Source organism: Aspergillus novofumigatus, assembly GCF_002847465.1.
Source record: "Aspergillus novofumigatus IBT 16806 chromosome Unknown P174scaffold_4, whole genome shotgun sequence".
Classification (NCBI taxonomy): domain Eukaryota; kingdom Fungi; phylum Ascomycota; class Eurotiomycetes; order Eurotiales; family Aspergillaceae; genus Aspergillus; species Aspergillus novofumigatus.
In genome coordinates, this window is record NW_020194277.1 from 1,596,096 (window position 1) to 1,610,947 (window position 14,852).

At 51.3% G+C, this 14,852-nt stretch overlaps 6 protein-coding genes across 6 annotated transcripts; 1 reads left to right on the forward strand and 5 right to left on the reverse strand.

Annotated features, from left to right (window-relative positions):
* Positions 1-109: 109 nt before the first annotated feature.
* Positions 110-2,145, reverse strand: P174DRAFT_503838 (putative cytochrome P450 pisatin demethylase). The gene is made up of 2 exons (XM_024831179.1): positions 1,694-2,145; positions 110-1,637 (listed from the first exon to the last, which is right to left on the reverse strand). Exons 1-2 carry the CDS (start codon positions 1,819-1,821, stop codon positions 248-250), a joined length of 1,518 nt encoding a protein of 505 aa, XP_024682635.1. The 5' UTR covers positions 1,822-2,145; the 3' UTR covers positions 110-247.
* On the reverse strand, positions 1,900-3,026 carry P174DRAFT_485328 (zinc finger protein; the record flags this gene model as incomplete). The annotated part of the gene is made up of 1 exon (XM_024830769.1): positions 1,900-3,026. A coding segment is annotated over one exon (789 nt), but the record flags the coding sequence as incomplete, so codon positions are not given.
* A 190-nt stretch (positions 3,027-3,216) lies between these two features.
* On the reverse strand, positions 3,217-5,578 carry P174DRAFT_441315 (nucleobase cation symporter-1 family protein). Its single transcript, XM_024827284.1, has 5 exons — positions 5,271-5,578; positions 5,084-5,154; positions 4,772-5,021; positions 3,988-4,715; positions 3,217-3,928 (listed from the first exon to the last, which is right to left on the reverse strand). The coding sequence occupies exons 1-5, from the start codon at positions 5,368-5,370 to the stop codon at positions 3,404-3,406; spliced, it is 1,674 nt and encodes a 557-aa protein (XP_024682637.1). The 5' UTR covers positions 5,371-5,578; the 3' UTR covers positions 3,217-3,403.
* A 757-nt stretch (positions 5,579-6,335) lies between these two features.
* Positions 6,336-11,023, reverse strand: P174DRAFT_450965 (ribosome biogenesis protein URB2). Its single transcript, XM_024828986.1, has 2 exons — positions 10,914-11,023; positions 6,336-10,845 (listed from the first exon to the last, which is right to left on the reverse strand). Exons 1-2 carry the CDS (start codon positions 10,929-10,931, stop codon positions 6,421-6,423), a joined length of 4,443 nt encoding a protein of 1,480 aa, XP_024682638.1. The 5' UTR covers positions 10,932-11,023; the 3' UTR covers positions 6,336-6,420.
* Positions 11,024-11,299: 276 nt separating this feature from the next.
* P174DRAFT_370699 (MICOS complex subunit MIC10) lies at positions 11,300-11,793 on the forward strand (the record flags this gene model as incomplete). Its single annotated transcript, XM_024822346.1, has 3 exons — positions 11,300-11,374; positions 11,531-11,681; positions 11,744-11,793. The coding sequence occupies 3 exons, from the start codon at positions 11,300-11,302 to the stop codon at positions 11,791-11,793; spliced, it is 276 nt and encodes a 91-aa protein (XP_024682639.1).
* Positions 11,794-12,089: 296 nt separating this feature from the next.
* mac1 (putative copper-activated transcription factor GRISEA) lies at positions 12,090-14,189 on the reverse strand. Its single transcript, XM_024821223.1, has 3 exons — positions 14,146-14,189; positions 13,920-14,080; positions 12,090-13,841 (listed from the first exon to the last, which is right to left on the reverse strand). The coding sequence occupies exon 3, from the start codon at positions 13,751-13,753 to the stop codon at positions 12,461-12,463; it is 1,293 nt and encodes a 430-aa protein (XP_024682640.1). The 5' UTR covers positions 13,754-13,841; positions 13,920-14,080; positions 14,146-14,189; the 3' UTR covers positions 12,090-12,460.
* Positions 14,190-14,852: the final 663 nt, after the last annotated feature.

Here is a 14,852-nt window from a genome sequence, read left to right on the forward strand (position 1 = left end):
AGACGGTGGTGCAGTGGATCTGGACGCAGATCGGCCTCCCGTCGGGGTCACAAAACAGATTAGCCCAGCATGTCTTGCAGCTGGTTGCAATCAATATTCGCCTCCCCCAGCCAGACAATGAATCGGACTACATGTTGAGTCATATTTGACTCCATTTGTGACTCATGGTCTGCATATTGACGAATAAGGCGCAGCAACGGATGAAAGTGTGCTTTTAGGCTACCAGGATATCAAGCTGAGCTATGCTTCATGCGCTCAACGACAGGTCAAGCGGCTCGAGTTCAATCCAGCACTCGTCATACTGCATCTCAAGGAAGCTTTTGCCTTGCAACTCCCCCCTACTGTGGAATCTCCATTGCTGGATGATCCCAATCACCGCCTGCGCGAGAACAAGTAACGCCAACTCACGTCCGATACAGCTCCGTGAGCCTTTGCTGAATGCCACAAATTTCGTCTCCATCCCTCGACGGTGTTGCTCACTCCCCAGCCAGCGCTGTGGCTCCCATTCCTCGGCGTTGTTGCCCCAGAGTTCTCGCGATCGACCTAGCACAAACGTATTCGCAGAGACCATTGTTCCGACAGGCAGCGGAGCGGCAAGGCTAGGTATGGCCATCTCAGCGCCAGGTCTAATCACTCGGGGGAAGGCAGTCGGAAATGGGGCGGTTAGTCTTAACGTTTCCTTGATCACCGCCTGGAGTTCCAGCGAGGATGCCCCTAAATCGAGGCTCTGGTCCCGGATTTTTTCCTGCCAAGATTGGCCTTCTTTCGTGCCCAGGTAGAATATAACCGCTGTCAGAGCAGCTGCCGTGCTTCCTGGTCCTGCTATGATCAAGTTGGTCGCCTCCGACGCGACTTCAGCTGGAGTCATATGGTTCGCATCATCTAGAGGGACTTCTAGCCAGCTCTTGACGATACTAGGCTGGGGAGACGCAACCACTTGTTGTGGGTTCCTCAGGAGCTTCGGCATGGCCACGCCCATGAGGTCTGCCATACCGGTGAGTACGCCTTGCTTGCTGTAAGTCGGTCGCCGTAACATTGCATCAACTGGACGGGTGTTCATGAGCCACCCAAAGGCGGGCCAAAGTGAGAAACTCCAGGCCATTTTGCTCATGATGCGGAGATTTGAACATACCCCTTCGCCAGCAGGGGTATTAGTATACGGGTGTGCCGCTAGGTTAGGGCCGAAAAGCAGCTCAAGCAGTGTGTCTAGAGTGAACTGATGCACAACGGGTGCCATGTTCACCCCAGTAGTGCCATTGTTCTCCCCATCGTGTATTGGACCCTTCAACCGTGACTGCAGGCGTGCCAGCAGAATCTGGACGTGCTTATCGATGACAGGCTTGTATGTAGCGATCCTGGTACTAGTCAAAGCTGGACTGACCACCTTCTTCTTCTTGACTCGGTGACTGGCCTCTGTCTTTGCGGCGAAGATGCTCTCGGGCCGACTGCCCCGGTTGCGACCAAAGTCGTAGAACCCGTCCTTCTCGATGGCCTTGTTGAAGCCATAGATAACCTCGAAATCTTCCAGACTGGAGAACGACAGCCAGTTAGGTGCAACTCTGACCACGCGACCGTACTTAGCGTGTAGACGCTGTTCTATCAAGTGATGCCGGCCACTGAAGAATATAACGAGTCTCCTGGTCGAGTCAGGCCCAGATCTTTGTGCAAACTGAAGAGTAATATGAGAACGAACCATGCATTAGAGAGTTGGGCAAACCAAGGCCCAGGATAGCGAGCGAGAGGATGAAAGTAGCAGAGATAAACAACGCGGGCTATGAACGCTGCCAGCGTGAGTGCAACCAAGATCATAGCCAAAGACATGGTGTCTCTGGGAGTCAATAGATAAATAACGGCTGAGGTGCCATCGGCATGAGAAGGTGACGAGGTCGGATTATTGTGTTTTTTGTCACTAAGAAGTGATGTTTGCAATTGATTAGTTATGTATCAGAGCACTTCGACACCCCACCAGCTAGGTCTGTGCATCGACTGGGATAAATTGATAGCATCAGTTTGTCCCCTGTCGCTTATCCGTCATCCTGCAGCTCAATGTAACCAAGTATTGGAGTCCTAGTTGTCGTAAAACAGACACTGAATGTCGCATCGAATTACTGGGTTCCCTCCTCAAGCGAGTCAACAAGAAGCTTCGCCAGCTCAAGCCGCCGATCACCCGGTCTATCCCCCACAATCCGCTGGCTCGTGCTCAAGTACGTCTCTCGAAACACCTGCCACAGAAACGATTATTTCTCTGGTCGGGGATAGAACGGGTCGTTTTTCCAAAACGCAGCGACAGCTTGCTCTACTCCTTCCTTATCCATAGACATATACCTACACAGGTCAAAATCAAGCATCCACATCGCATGCTGCCCAAGCACAGTCTCCCATTTGCCTTTCTCCCCATCAGGAGGAGCCAGAACAAACTCTACATCGTTCACATCGACCTGCGCGATCCAGTGCATGATCGCCAGTGTTTCCGCCATGACTTCGGCGTATCCCCTGATATCCTGGGTCTGGATGCCCAGTTCCTCCATCTGGTCTATATGTAGCGGATAGTTTCGGAGCGAAAAGGCCTTGAACCTCGACGTGCGCGCAGGCTGATGCACCTGTGTACGTCTTCGACCGAGATACGGCCGAACCAGACAATCCTCGTTCATCTCGCTGGCCAGGATCTCTGCTGCGAGATCGGAGGGGCAGTATTCGGCGACAAGGCGCTCTCTCGTTGCTTTGGGAAAGGGAGCGATGCGCTGAGATCGGATGACATTACATGGTGAGTATCCTTCAGGGAAGCGGAGGAGATGCTCTGCCCACCAGGTTTCATCTGTAGGTTGGATAAAGGTATAGCAGCGGGGAACGTGAATACGCGGCTGGATTCCTGAGAGCGGTAGGTTATCTAGGCTGTGAAGGATTCTCTGATGCTTCTCGTAGTCGTTTCTGAGAGATCGGGCAAGGTTGCCATCTTCTCGTTTGTAGGCTGGGCCCCGCTCTGAGGGCGCCCAGACAGTCCCGCAGGCACCAGCTCCGATGCGGCGGTATCGTGGTGGTTTGTTGTGTTCTTTCATCTTATTTTAGCTTTGATGTTGTGTTTAGGCGTTTTGTGGGGTAGTTGTAGAAGGTGAGGTTGAAGATGGTTGATGGTTGACCTGGAATACCACAACCAATCTACGTCATGAAGATTCGTCGACTCTAGAGCAGATCGCTTCACTTTCCATATATATCTCTGAATATTCAACCAAGAGTTTCAATGCGATATTCACTTCTCCTCCTCTGACCGAACTGTCTTTCGTGACGTGTATAGAGTAAGCGTTTTCGAATTCTCATAGGTCATAAAAACTCAGGAGGTATCATTGTTGTTGGCATGATCATAGGTAGAGTCATTATTAGGTTACGAACGCGAAGAAAGAAGAAATCAAACCATCGCCCCCGAGGCAATCTTGGCTCCTTTCCGATCCGAATCTGAGTCCTTGTCCAGCGAGCTCACTTTCCCGGGCATGGGCATATCATCCGAGTCCACTTCCTGTCCATAGGCCACCTCGTCATCGGAATCCACTTCGTTCCATCGGTCACTCGATGCAGGCAAAGGAAAGACGCGGGTGAGTATGTAGTACATCACGGCGGAGACGAAGAAGCCCGAAAAGTAATTGATGTTGTAAATGTACTGAGCTCCCACAGGCACGGTACGACCAACAGCTCCCGCAAAGCCGACAATATTGACAAGAATACCGGAGAGATACGAGGCATACGCATGCCAGGAGAAGCCGAAGACGAAGTAGTATGGCCCGTCCCTGCTGGCGCTGTAGAGATCTTTGACCTGAAGGTAGCCTTTGCGGTTGAGATAATAGTCACAGATCATGGGGCCGGCAATAGCGGACAAAAATATGGAATAGGCCGAGAGATATGTGGTGAACTGGTTGGATGAAGACACAAGGTTCCACTACAAGATGTCAGTGCTTGTCCTCACACGGCCAATGTGGACGAGCAAGAGGGGCATACCGGACACATAGCCAAGCCAACTGCAGCACAGATATAACTACCACGCCGGATGTTAAGATAACGCGGGACCAAAGCCGTCAAGTCGGTGCCAGCAGAGACGGAATTTGCTGAAATGTTTGTTCCCAGCTGTGCGAGGGAAAACCCAGTGGCAATCACAAAGATGCCGAACCTTTCACCAGAGCTAGCTCCATCCAAGAACATTCTTAGCAGGTCAAGCGGATTCCACACAGGGTCAGTGTTATAGATGACTGCGGAGGCTGAAGATGCGATAATGCCAATGAACGAAGTGATGCCGAAACCGATGGGAATCGTCAACAGCTGTGACCACAATGCATCCTTTGGCTTTCTCGCAAATCTCGAGAAGTCGGGATCGTTCATGATCAGGGCAGCGAAGTTTCCCAGGCAGCTCATGATTGCCTTCACAATCGCCCAGGCAAGAGTGCTTCCGTGAACTGTAGCGGGCTGATGTACAACCGGTCCAATACCGTTTGCGCGAGCAATCGACCACGCGAAGAAAGCTATGGCGGCAATAGGAGAGTAAATTGCCTTGGCGGTAAACAGATGTCTAATTTGATGGATTGGGAACCACAGAGCAGGCAATGATAGAAGCCAGAAGAGGAAAAAGCTGACGAAGTCCTTGGTCTCGACGCCAGCGCTGGCAGGAAGCGAGTTGTGAAGATGGGCATAGCTAGGCCAGATGGCCTCGATCATCACAGTGACACATTGTCCTGACAACAATCAATCTCTATCCTGAAGCTTACTGGTCGACGACAAACAAACTCACCTCCAATGTATGACTGCACTCCGTACCAGATGACAGCCATGACGGCACGGTTCAGGACCGGCCAAAACGAACCCCAAATTCCGAAACTAGATCTTATAGCGACAGGGAATGGAACGTGGTATTTCGCACCGATGCGACCAGTAAGACAGATAAAGACGGCTGCGATGAAGTATCCGACCCAAACGCAGATCCAAGACTGCCACCATGAGAGACCGTCGACAATCATCGAAGAGGAGATCATCCAAGTGTTCTTATATCGAATCAGTACCAGCCTGCCTCGAGCCTTGCAATTCTCCTGCGTATGGGACTTACGATATTCAGCGAATCCGCAATCCAAAAAGCGATGAAATTGAACCATTTCCACTGACGCCGGTCAGGATCGACTGCAAGACGAAAGAACACCGGTAAGCTTCATTTCGATCGGAAAACTCTCAACAGGTTCAAGACAAGAACGCCGTCGCGTAATCGAAAAAGCCGATGGCCACAATGCGAATCTCACCTGGCCGCAAGTCTTCATTTGTTAACATCAACTGAGCATTGCTCAGTCCCGGCTCCGATGGCACCTTCAGCTTTTCGGCCCATCGCCTGATTCGAACCATACTGCCTGTCCACAAGTTGTACCACTGCAATGAAGGACGCGGTGCTCTTTAGCAAGGAACAAAAAGATGATGAGGTATACAACGCAAAACTCTATACAATTCACGCGCGCTCCAGCAACACAACCAACTTCATGCCATCCAGAGAAATTCATATGAATATAAACTCAGTTACACGTACACTAACCACACCCCATGCCTTGGATAAGATAAGACATTATGTTGCGTCATGACCCAATAAACTCAGCCTTGATAAACCTGGTGGTGACTGGTGACCCATCCACAATGACAGCCCTGATAGGGTAACCTTGAGTTGCAACCAGCCAGTAACATGCGACCACTGACTTCCCGTAGGAACAGGGGAAAATCCCAAGTGCACTTATGATAAGGAACTGTGAATGATCCGTGGTCTCAGAATGGCCAGGATCATCCCGCCCGGTCGAGCCGTGGGCAAACCATCGTCCCTTGTCGCCCTCCATGAGACAATGATGGCCGTGGTCGGGCCTCTGGGGGATGTGCTATCATTTTCCGTTGCTCCATTCGGTCGTGTAAGCGACGGCCGTTATCAGCAATCAAGATCATGAATGGTGGTTGCTGCTCCACTTGGCCTCTCCGCAATCAGCCTGAGCACTGGGGAGCTCCACGGCATCCAGCGACTCAGAGGCCGCCCTGAGGCCGCCCGGCTGGGCATATCTAATCTCACGGTCATTGTGGGTTTGTGACTCGATGGGATCGAGTAAACGATTCACATTGTCGAAGGTCGAGATTGCGATGGTCCTTAGCATCTATCTGGCATGAGGAGCCAAATTGCCAGATGTTTCGATATTTGAAGATCTGATGATAGAAAACGAAGCCACGCCGAAAATATCACCGGGAACGGGAAGGTCACGTGGTTTTAACTGGAGGAGCCAAATGCTGGCACTATTGAATGTTTCGACTACTGAATTGTGTTTACGGTAAGAGTGCTTCTGATACGTGTTATAAAATCTTCATGATTTCACATGTAGTGGAAAAGTGGTATCTGTATACATAAGAAGGAATGCCAATTCAACCTCAACCCTTGTTCCATTTGCCAAACTTCACGTAGTCATCATAGAGACCCTTGAAGATTGCCCGTCCCGAAACATCCAAGCCTGCATTCATGGCCCGCATGGTATCCCGCGACATCACGTCCAGAACAGCATAGAGACCAGGAAGAATTGCTGCTTTCACTTCGGGCACCAAGGAGCCGCGGAGTGAACTCTGCGCGTACTCCATGATCAAGTACTGCAAATACTGACCCGCAATACGCTTGGCTTTCTTGGTCTGGTCAGTGAGAGCCTCACGGCTGCCTCCAGATTGTGTGGGTCGTGAGACGGCGGAGACGGTGGGATCGCAGAGCGAGGTGAGCAGACGGGTGAAATGGACGGCATGTGAAGCCTGCAGTGGTGCAAGCCAGTACGGCTGCTGCGTGTGCCCCTTTGCGGAAAGCATGGGTCGACTTCTCTTCTTGGAGCGGGCGAAAAGGCAGTTCAAAAGTCGCTGCATGGCCGGAAGGATCAAGTGGAAACGCCCGCCGAGTTTCTGACGGTGAAGTCCCAGCAGCACTCCCATCAGCTTACAGAGCCGGACGTATATGGTTGCAGCATACTCTGGGTTGATGCGGGGTCCGGCTCTCGACGCGCATACTGCGATAGCTGCCAGGAGGCTGTCGATGTTCCATTGCGCAATGCAACGTGTGTGGTTGCGAAGTAGAATGTCCAGACACTCTGCGGCGAAAGCAAAATGTTCAATGGAAGTACTCTGCGAGAGAGACTCTGTAACTGCCGTGCATAGGAGTGACAACTCCTTTGCTGCAGAAGTCTCCTTGTCTTCGATAGACGGTAGTGAAGCGACTGCAATACCAGCAGCAAGTAGGCGATAAGCGGCACGGTTGCCATCGAACCCAAGCTCGCGTAATTCTTGAATCACCGCGGTCACTTCTTCCACGCTCATAAACTTGAATTTCTCTGTAGTCGCTCGGATGAAAAGTTGCTGCTCCTCGCCAAACATATGCTGGAGGGAAAGAGTTTCAGCGCATTGGACAACAGGAACTGTGATGCTTCTGTCCGATCGCCGACCAGTAAAGACACGGCGTCTTATGAGCCTTCTCAACGAAGATCGGGAGTCCATAGACCTTTCCACGTAGCTCTCGATCTTTGTCAAGAATTTCCCAACCTCAGTGCTATCCGCCACCAGGTCTTCAAAGTCCTCCAGAGCATCAAGGATCTTGATCAACGTAACGGTTTCCTCAATCTTCTTCTTCTTCAACTGGTCCTTGACAGACCGAACTTCAGCCACAATCAAATCAAACATATGCCGGCGGCAGGAGTCGAGCTCCTTTTCAACAAATGCGCCAGAAAGCTGCTCGCGACGGAGCCAGAATTGCGATAGTGAAATTCTGAAGAAGAAGCACTCCATTGAGTCGTGGTCAAGGGATTTCAACTTCAGGACCTTGGCTGAAACCTTGCGATACATCTTTTTGAACAGCTTATCACGATCTTCCTCTGATAGAACAAGCAGCTTGAATATTACTGCTCGATGTAGATTGCGGAACGCTTTCATAATCTGTAGATCGTTTTCAGTTCCCTGCAACGTAACAGCATTGGCAGCGGTGAACATAGGCTCCCAATCGCTCGTGAAAGTCGCTGCGGTCTTGGGCATATCTGCCAGTTTGGCCATCAGCGACAGGAGTCCGAGCTTGATCTCCGTCATGCTATCCTCCTGGACAAGAATTTCCTGAAGCAAGTCCAGAAGCACGCCTCTTTGGCGCCGCATGATCAACGGTCCAGGCACTCTTTGGAGGCTTTCAATATAGAGCCTGCGATGTTCCTTATCAACTTTCAACTGCTTGGAAAGTACATGAACGAGATCCACTGCGATTGCCGGCGAGTTGAGTAGGTATTCATGGCAAACGACTGAGGCCCATGCCTGGACAAATCTTGCATTCGGCGGAGGAGTCTCCAAGTTAGAGGGCAACGGAATTTGTGACGCTGCTAGACCCAGAACGCGCTCGAAAAGAGCGCGCCTATCATCAGTCTTCAGCTGAGGCCAAATATGAGGGCTTCTGACGAGCGTAAGGAAGTAGCCCAAGGCAAGAGACACTGATGAATCTAGCGTTTCAACCCGACCGTTCCAAGGCGAAGTTAGGGATCCCAAAGCATCTTGCTTGGTGATTGTGCCGATATAGTCCTTAACCTCGCCGGTCAGGACGTGGAAGCTCTCCAAATGACCTGTGTCGGTTGTTTCCTTGACAGCGACCAGCGCGAATTGATACGCTTCGAACGATTCCAATGCAGCGCATGTATTCTTCATTCCATTTTTGTGGTTACGCTGGATTGAGCTCACCGCCGCATCGGTTAGATTCACAGTCGCGACCATGAGCGGATCTTCCGCTGATTGCACATTACTCGCGAGTAAATTGCGAGCCAGTCGCCACAAACGCCAACGCCAGTGGAAACTCTGCTTTGAGGACAGCGTCGCCGTCATGGTCTCAAGAATAGAGTTCAACTCTTCTCTCGCGCCCGCAGCACCGAGGGCTCGGTTCCTGAGACCAGCTTCCAAGAGGACGAATTGAGCAAAAGCGCCGGGTGCAGAGGAAATCTTCCCGTCCTCGCCTCTTATTTCCACTGCAGCTGCTCGCATCTGCGCATCAGCAGTAGCGTGTGTGAGGGGACTCCGCAAGATGTCGCTATAAACGTTACACAAATCATCGTCCTCCCAAATAGAGAAGAGGCTCAAGCTGCTATCCGCGAGGCGCGCCTCTTCGACGTCGATCAACTGCTCGTACCATAGTTGCATGAAAGTCGGAAGATCTCTTGCAGCAAGGAACGCGCGCAGCAAGGGGATCACTATTCCGTTCTTAATGGTATCGTAATTGCTGTCTGTGCGGCGCACGCCACTGCGCCAATGAAGAAGTATCTTCTCAAGCAGAGCCCTCAGCAACTTGGCGGAATCCTTGAGGCCAGAATTTGGCAAGAAAATATCCGCTCCCAGTTCGATTAACAAGGCCGTCAAGCCCCATTCAACTGGGGACAGACCCTCCTTGAGTAGCCCCGTGTATGCGGCATGGGTGAGAAGCGTGTGTAGAGAGAGCTGCACGTTCCGGTTTAAAACAATACGGAAGAGCTGTTCCAGGATGATAACAAACTCGGAAACGTAGGCGGCCGATGAACCCAAACTCTCCTGTTTGACAATCGAGAACGCCAGCTCCGCAACCGCAACAAAGAGGGTCTCCAACCAGGGAGCCTCGTGTGTCTGCCGGCGAAAGGTGTCTCTGGGAACGGAGCGGGTAGCGATATCGAGGAACTCAGGGAGCAGCTCAGCAGTTTTCCAGAGCTTCTTCTCCTGCTTGATGGTCTTTGAAGAATCAGTCGCACAGAGAATAGGCTTGAACGTCTCCGACACGGGCTTGACGGAGCTCCAGTCCGGCTCGTCACTTGAGTAGTCTATGCCCGCACCACCTCGGTCGAAGAACGCTGTACGAGCCGGTAGGACGACATGGAGAGCAATCAAACGCTCAACACCGTGTAAGACCTGAGCCCTCTCGTCCGTATCAAGCTTGATAGAGCGTACACAGACCTGAAGCCTGAGTGCATTCTGGAAGCAATACTTTGCAAAGGATTCATGACTTGACCCGGCGTCCGAATCGTCCCGGAGGGAAGATCTCATTTCCCACAACTCCAACACGGCCGGGATGATGTAGAGGAGATGTTGCAAGTCGGTCGTCTTTCGTCCGTCGAAGAGCTGTTTGGAGACTATGGCAGCGAGCTTGAATGACTGACCCAGCAGCTTCGCGACCGACTCTGGCTCACCGCGGAGGGCATGCTTCAAGTGCAAGCTGGCAACTTCATCGATACCCGCTGCCCGACTCGTCAACGTAACCAAGCTATAAAGACAATCCAAAACGCGAATAAAGGAGAGGAAGCAGGAGGAGGATGTCTGCGGCTGCTGGTCGATATCCATAGCATCTTGGTCGTCGGCATCGGCTCTCTTTCTCTTAGTTCCCTTCCTGTCGTCATGTGGTGAATCGCCCAAAGTATCGCTCGACTCCGAACCAAAGCGCAGATCCTCAGCCTTTCCATTCTCGAGAGTTGCGAAAATATCTTCCTCCAGATCTGTAATCACGTCGCTTAATGTCGCTAGAAACTTCTGGTCTTTGAGTATTGTCGCTAGGGTCTTTGGAGGGATCAGATCGATCAACTGTCGCAGAAGGAGAAATGAGGCCGGTTCGACACGATGGCTTTTCCCTGCCCGCAGCTTCTTCAACAACCACCGGAGAACCCATTCTTCTTTCGGGGCGGCATTGGTCTGGATATGTCCGGTTCGATTGAATTCCAGATGTGTCGTACACAGGCTTAGATCAAGTCCGATAATGTGAGCAGCGTCGTTAATCTGTGCTAAAGGTGAAGCGGTGCCTTTTTCGAGCCGCAGTAGAGTTTCCTGCGACGAGCGCGGGCGCTGTATATAGCAAAGCAACACCAGATCAGCATACGCATTCCCCAGAAGACAAGTCTGAAAATACTAACCTCCGCGACCGAGGGCATCTCGTCCGAGATTATGCAGACAGAACTCCCCGTTCGTCTCTCCCAAATCAAAGTAAAGGAAGAAAGTGGGGTGTTCTTTGCTTCGTTATCAGATAGCTCAAAGAGAAAAAAAAGTTGTGATACCTTTTTAAGACGGCGGACCCAAACCGACTGACGACAGAAACCCGCCCAAGCCTATTTTTTCCGACCGCCTTTGCCCGCCGAAGCTCGATCGACGTCGCTCCCCGACTCGTTTCATCATCTCCTTAATTTGGTTCTCAATTCACTCGCGTGACATTTGCACAAGTCTATTGCTGAATGTCGGTTGCGAACCCGCCCCTGCTCATTATTGCCATTATACTAATGGGCCAACTTCTAGATCTTCCGCAATGGCCGACTCCAATGAATCCCAGCCGGTTCTCCGGTCCACCAAGCCCGTGAGCGAGGCATTGCTGAACGAGAAGGTACTATCACGCTTTCATGACTTCCTTTCTATCGTTGCTGTCAGCCCTGGATCCGACCGCAATGCGTCGATTATGACAAGAGTCCGATTCGGATCCAAGCCCGATTGCATACAATATCTGCTGCCAATGGCTAATATGATGTTACGTTGTTTACAGTGGGATCGCGCCATCTCTTCCATGATCATTCGTTCCTCCCTCGGTCTCTCCTTTGGCGTTGTCTTTTCAGTTCTTCTCTTCAAGCGGAGAGCGTGGCCAGCGTGGGTTGGTCTGGGTTTCGGAGCTGGTCGTGCCTGGGAAGAAGCCGACGGTATGTGCAAGGCCATTGATGATCGATACAGACAATGAGTACGGCGGCTAACACGGTTCTAGCTTCTTTCCGTCGGGGTGATTCTCCCGTTAGAGATGCGCTGCGTAAATAGAGATTGGTTTAGCATTTTATCATGTACGATACCTGCATAGGTGTTGAAAACAAGTTCGGTTGAGGCGCTTTTCAGGTAGCTTAGAGATGTTCTAGGCTTTATTTACCTTTCAGCATACATTATATCTGTCATCTTACTGCCTCAATGTCGCTTGTTGACTCGTTCAAGCATGTTACGCCTATGTTTGCCAGAAGAGCACAAGCCGAATCCTCGGAGGAATGGCAGTGTCTTCGCCTCGGTAGCTGGCATATTGTCTGAGATACTAAGCAGTAGACTGTCTGCGTTCTTTGCCTTTTGAGGCTACTCTAACGCATCTATCGATCCAGGAGCAAAGAAGACAGGAGAAAACCCCATTCTTGCAGCGTCCACGCGCTCAAGGCACGAACCCCGAATGAGAAACTGAGCAACCACAACACCGGGAATTTACCTCCACAAAAGAGGGGAGAGCGCTCGAAAACGAAGAATTCAGAGTAGCCATGGACGCAGTCCGAGTAGAACTATGCACAGAAGAAAGGAAGCAGAATGAGGAGCTCTAAGATCCAGCATCTATTAGGTGGGTATCGGGGTCATAAGTTTTCGAACGCCAGGTTCGGCATCAAAAGAGAAATGGGGCAAAACATTCTATTTAGCGATGTGCAGCAAAAGGCACCATCAATCGCTAAATCTTCTAGAGCATTGGGTTTGGTGATTGAAGGGTGGCATGTGTGTGGCCAGGTACGAGCGGGGAGCCGACGCTCTCATGCTTTGCAGAAGGGCTCGATGGAGACAAATCGTTGTTCTCGATCGTTGAGGACTCGACCGCGAGGCCATTGTGACCACTATGTGTGAGACAGCCAACGCAGGCACAATCGTTGCCGCAGAGGCAACTGCCAGTCACATCTGAGCAAGCATTGGGGAGTTGCACAGGATATTCGATGGTGTAATATTCGGAGGGTACCATCAGATGTTGCTCTGAAGGGTACTCTGTAGAAGGCGAGCTGCCATTTGGACTGGTGTTGTCCGTGTTGTGTATGGCCTCCGAGTGGCTTTCGTGGCCGAAGTGGCTGAAACTGGTCAAGTTGTAGTTGAACGGAGCGGCATCAGGGTTGCCGTTTGATTGCAAATTGCGGTAGCCATTCAAACGCTCGAAACTCGACTCCTCACCATCAAGCGTGACTAAGAGACCCATTTCTTGGACGTGCTGTCTGGTAGTGTTATTGAAGGGATGGGTGGCGCATCCTAGACACTGACAACTGTCCCCACAGTTGCAGTCATGCTTCCGCTCGCCACTGAAAGTTGCCTGTGGGGAACCCAGAGTTTGTGTCTGACCCGACGTGGGCTGTGATAAGGTGCCGTGGAAGAACCCATTACCGTTGGAGACATTATGCTGCGAGAAACTCGGCTTTGAGTAGTCTAGTGTCGGTTGAGGCATGTAGTTCGGCATGACCCCAGGCTGCCCAAGTTCCTGATTCTGCAAAGGGTAATGCAACGAGTAGTTATTCTGGCCAGCTGGATAGAAATGCTGCCAGGATGAGTTCTGTGGAGTCGAAGTTGGTGGATACATCGCGCCATCCGAGTAGGGCTGGTATGATGCAGTCTGCGAATTCATAGGCGAGTCATTCTTTCGGCAACAAGAACTCTGAGTCTGTGCGGGAACGGTTGCTGGCGTCTTTGCAGAACAGCAGCTACTCTTTTGGGGCCCTGAGCTCTGGACGTTATCGAATGCCTGCTGAGCCATAAAAGTAGGTGGAGTGATGAATCCCGAGTTTGTAGCGCCGCTCGAGTTGCTAGCAATACCGAGCCCTGCGTCATATGGTGAATATGGCGGCAAATGGCTAAAGACTCCATTCTCGCCGTGCCTGTTCTCAAATCCAGAAATAGGGGTGGAACCACTGGCGAAATTCCCAGGAGTTGGTTGGAAAGTACTGGCCCTTCTCTCGCACTGCTGGCTATCACCGGTGGACGGTAGTTGCGGAGTCATGGGGCAACGGAGAGTGGATTTTGAGCCGGAACATGTTCCCCCATGCTGGCAGGCACCTGATATACTGGCCTACATAGACAGGTAGATCCTGGATACTGTCAGCCTCCAGAGTCCCGAAGGCAAAAAAATGGTGTGCTAGAAGGTCTCTCCTCCGAGCCATACTAACCTTTGGGTATAGCAATCATAAAGGCGCACTCCCGCTGACAGCTACACTTGCCTTTGGGATGGGGACATTTGGCAAGCGGACGCCCGGCCTTTGGGACTTTGATCATCAGTCTGTCGAAATGCTGGCATTTCGACGAGCGATGGCCACGAATACATGGTTTACTGCATAGACAGGCTTAGCAACACCGGAGGACATCCCAACACTCAACTGAAGAGTCAGGCCTTACCATGACCATTTCGCTCCCTCTTCATCAAGAGGCATGGTTGCAGTTGGTTAATCTCAACCCGGCCCAGACCATATGTTGACTGTCAACCTCTTGAAATATGGGCTGAGCGACAGATATGTCCCTCGGTTGGATCAATTGACTCTGCAAGCGTCCGCAAGTTTTTACCCCACTTTGGCAAATGACTAGCGCGTCAAAGCTCTGATCAAGTACCAAGCAGGGAGGTAAGGGCGGCTAGAAAATAAATAGAATGATACAAACCAAAACCTTTCGGTCAAAAGCACAATTTCTGAGGTCGGTTCTAGGGGATGAGAAAGAGAAACATCACAGTGATCAGACACTATAGAGTACGGAAGGATCCGGTTGCTCGACCAAGCGGAGGGAAGTTCAATCTAAGTAGCAATTGAAAATAAGACAAGACAGGGCAGGACTTGATTTGTCGACTCTCTGCGATTATCTGTCGGTGAGGAAGCCAAGAAGCAAATAGCAATCCAAGAACGCAAAATCGAACAGCCAGACTGCACCCTTGTAGGCGCCTGATGATGCGGGGAGCAGCGACGGGAGATAGTCCTTGATAGTGGCAGTAAATAATTTTCCCCTGGAGAGTCAGAACTTTGACAAAGAAGCGAAGATCCAATCATAATGGAGAGTCTTGGGTTCTTGATGACATGATGGGGTGGGGGAACGTGACGCGATGTGAGCCTCAGGCA

What these genes read in the sequence shown, in the direction of transcription:
- P174DRAFT_503838 (XM_024831179.1), bottom strand. Translation starts at nt 1,821, where the DNA reads ATGTCTTTGGCTATGATCTTGGTTGCACTCACGCTGGCAGCGTTCATA. An exon ending in GCCCAACTCTCTAATGCATG is followed by an intron (nt 1,638 to 1,693) that starts GTTCGTTCTCAT and finishes TGACTCGACCAG; the next exon opens with GAGACTCGTTATATTCTTCA.
- P174DRAFT_441315 (XM_024827284.1), bottom strand. Translation starts at nt 5,370, where the DNA reads ATGGTTCGAATCAGGCGATGGGCCGAAAAGCTGAAGGTGCCATCGGAG. An exon ending in AAATGAAGACTTGCGGCCAG is followed by an intron (nt 5,155 to 5,270) that starts GTGAGATTCGCA and finishes TTCGTCTTGCAG; the next exon opens with TCGATCCTGACCGGCGTCAG. An exon ending in AGTGCAGTCATACATTGGAG is followed by an intron (nt 4,716 to 4,771) that starts GTGAGTTTGTTT and finishes GATTGTTGTCAG; the next exon opens with GACAATGTGTCACTGTGATG.
- mac1 (XM_024821223.1), bottom strand. Translation starts at nt 13,753, where the DNA reads ATGACTCCGCAACTACCGTCCACCGGTGATAGCCAGCAGTGCGAGAGA.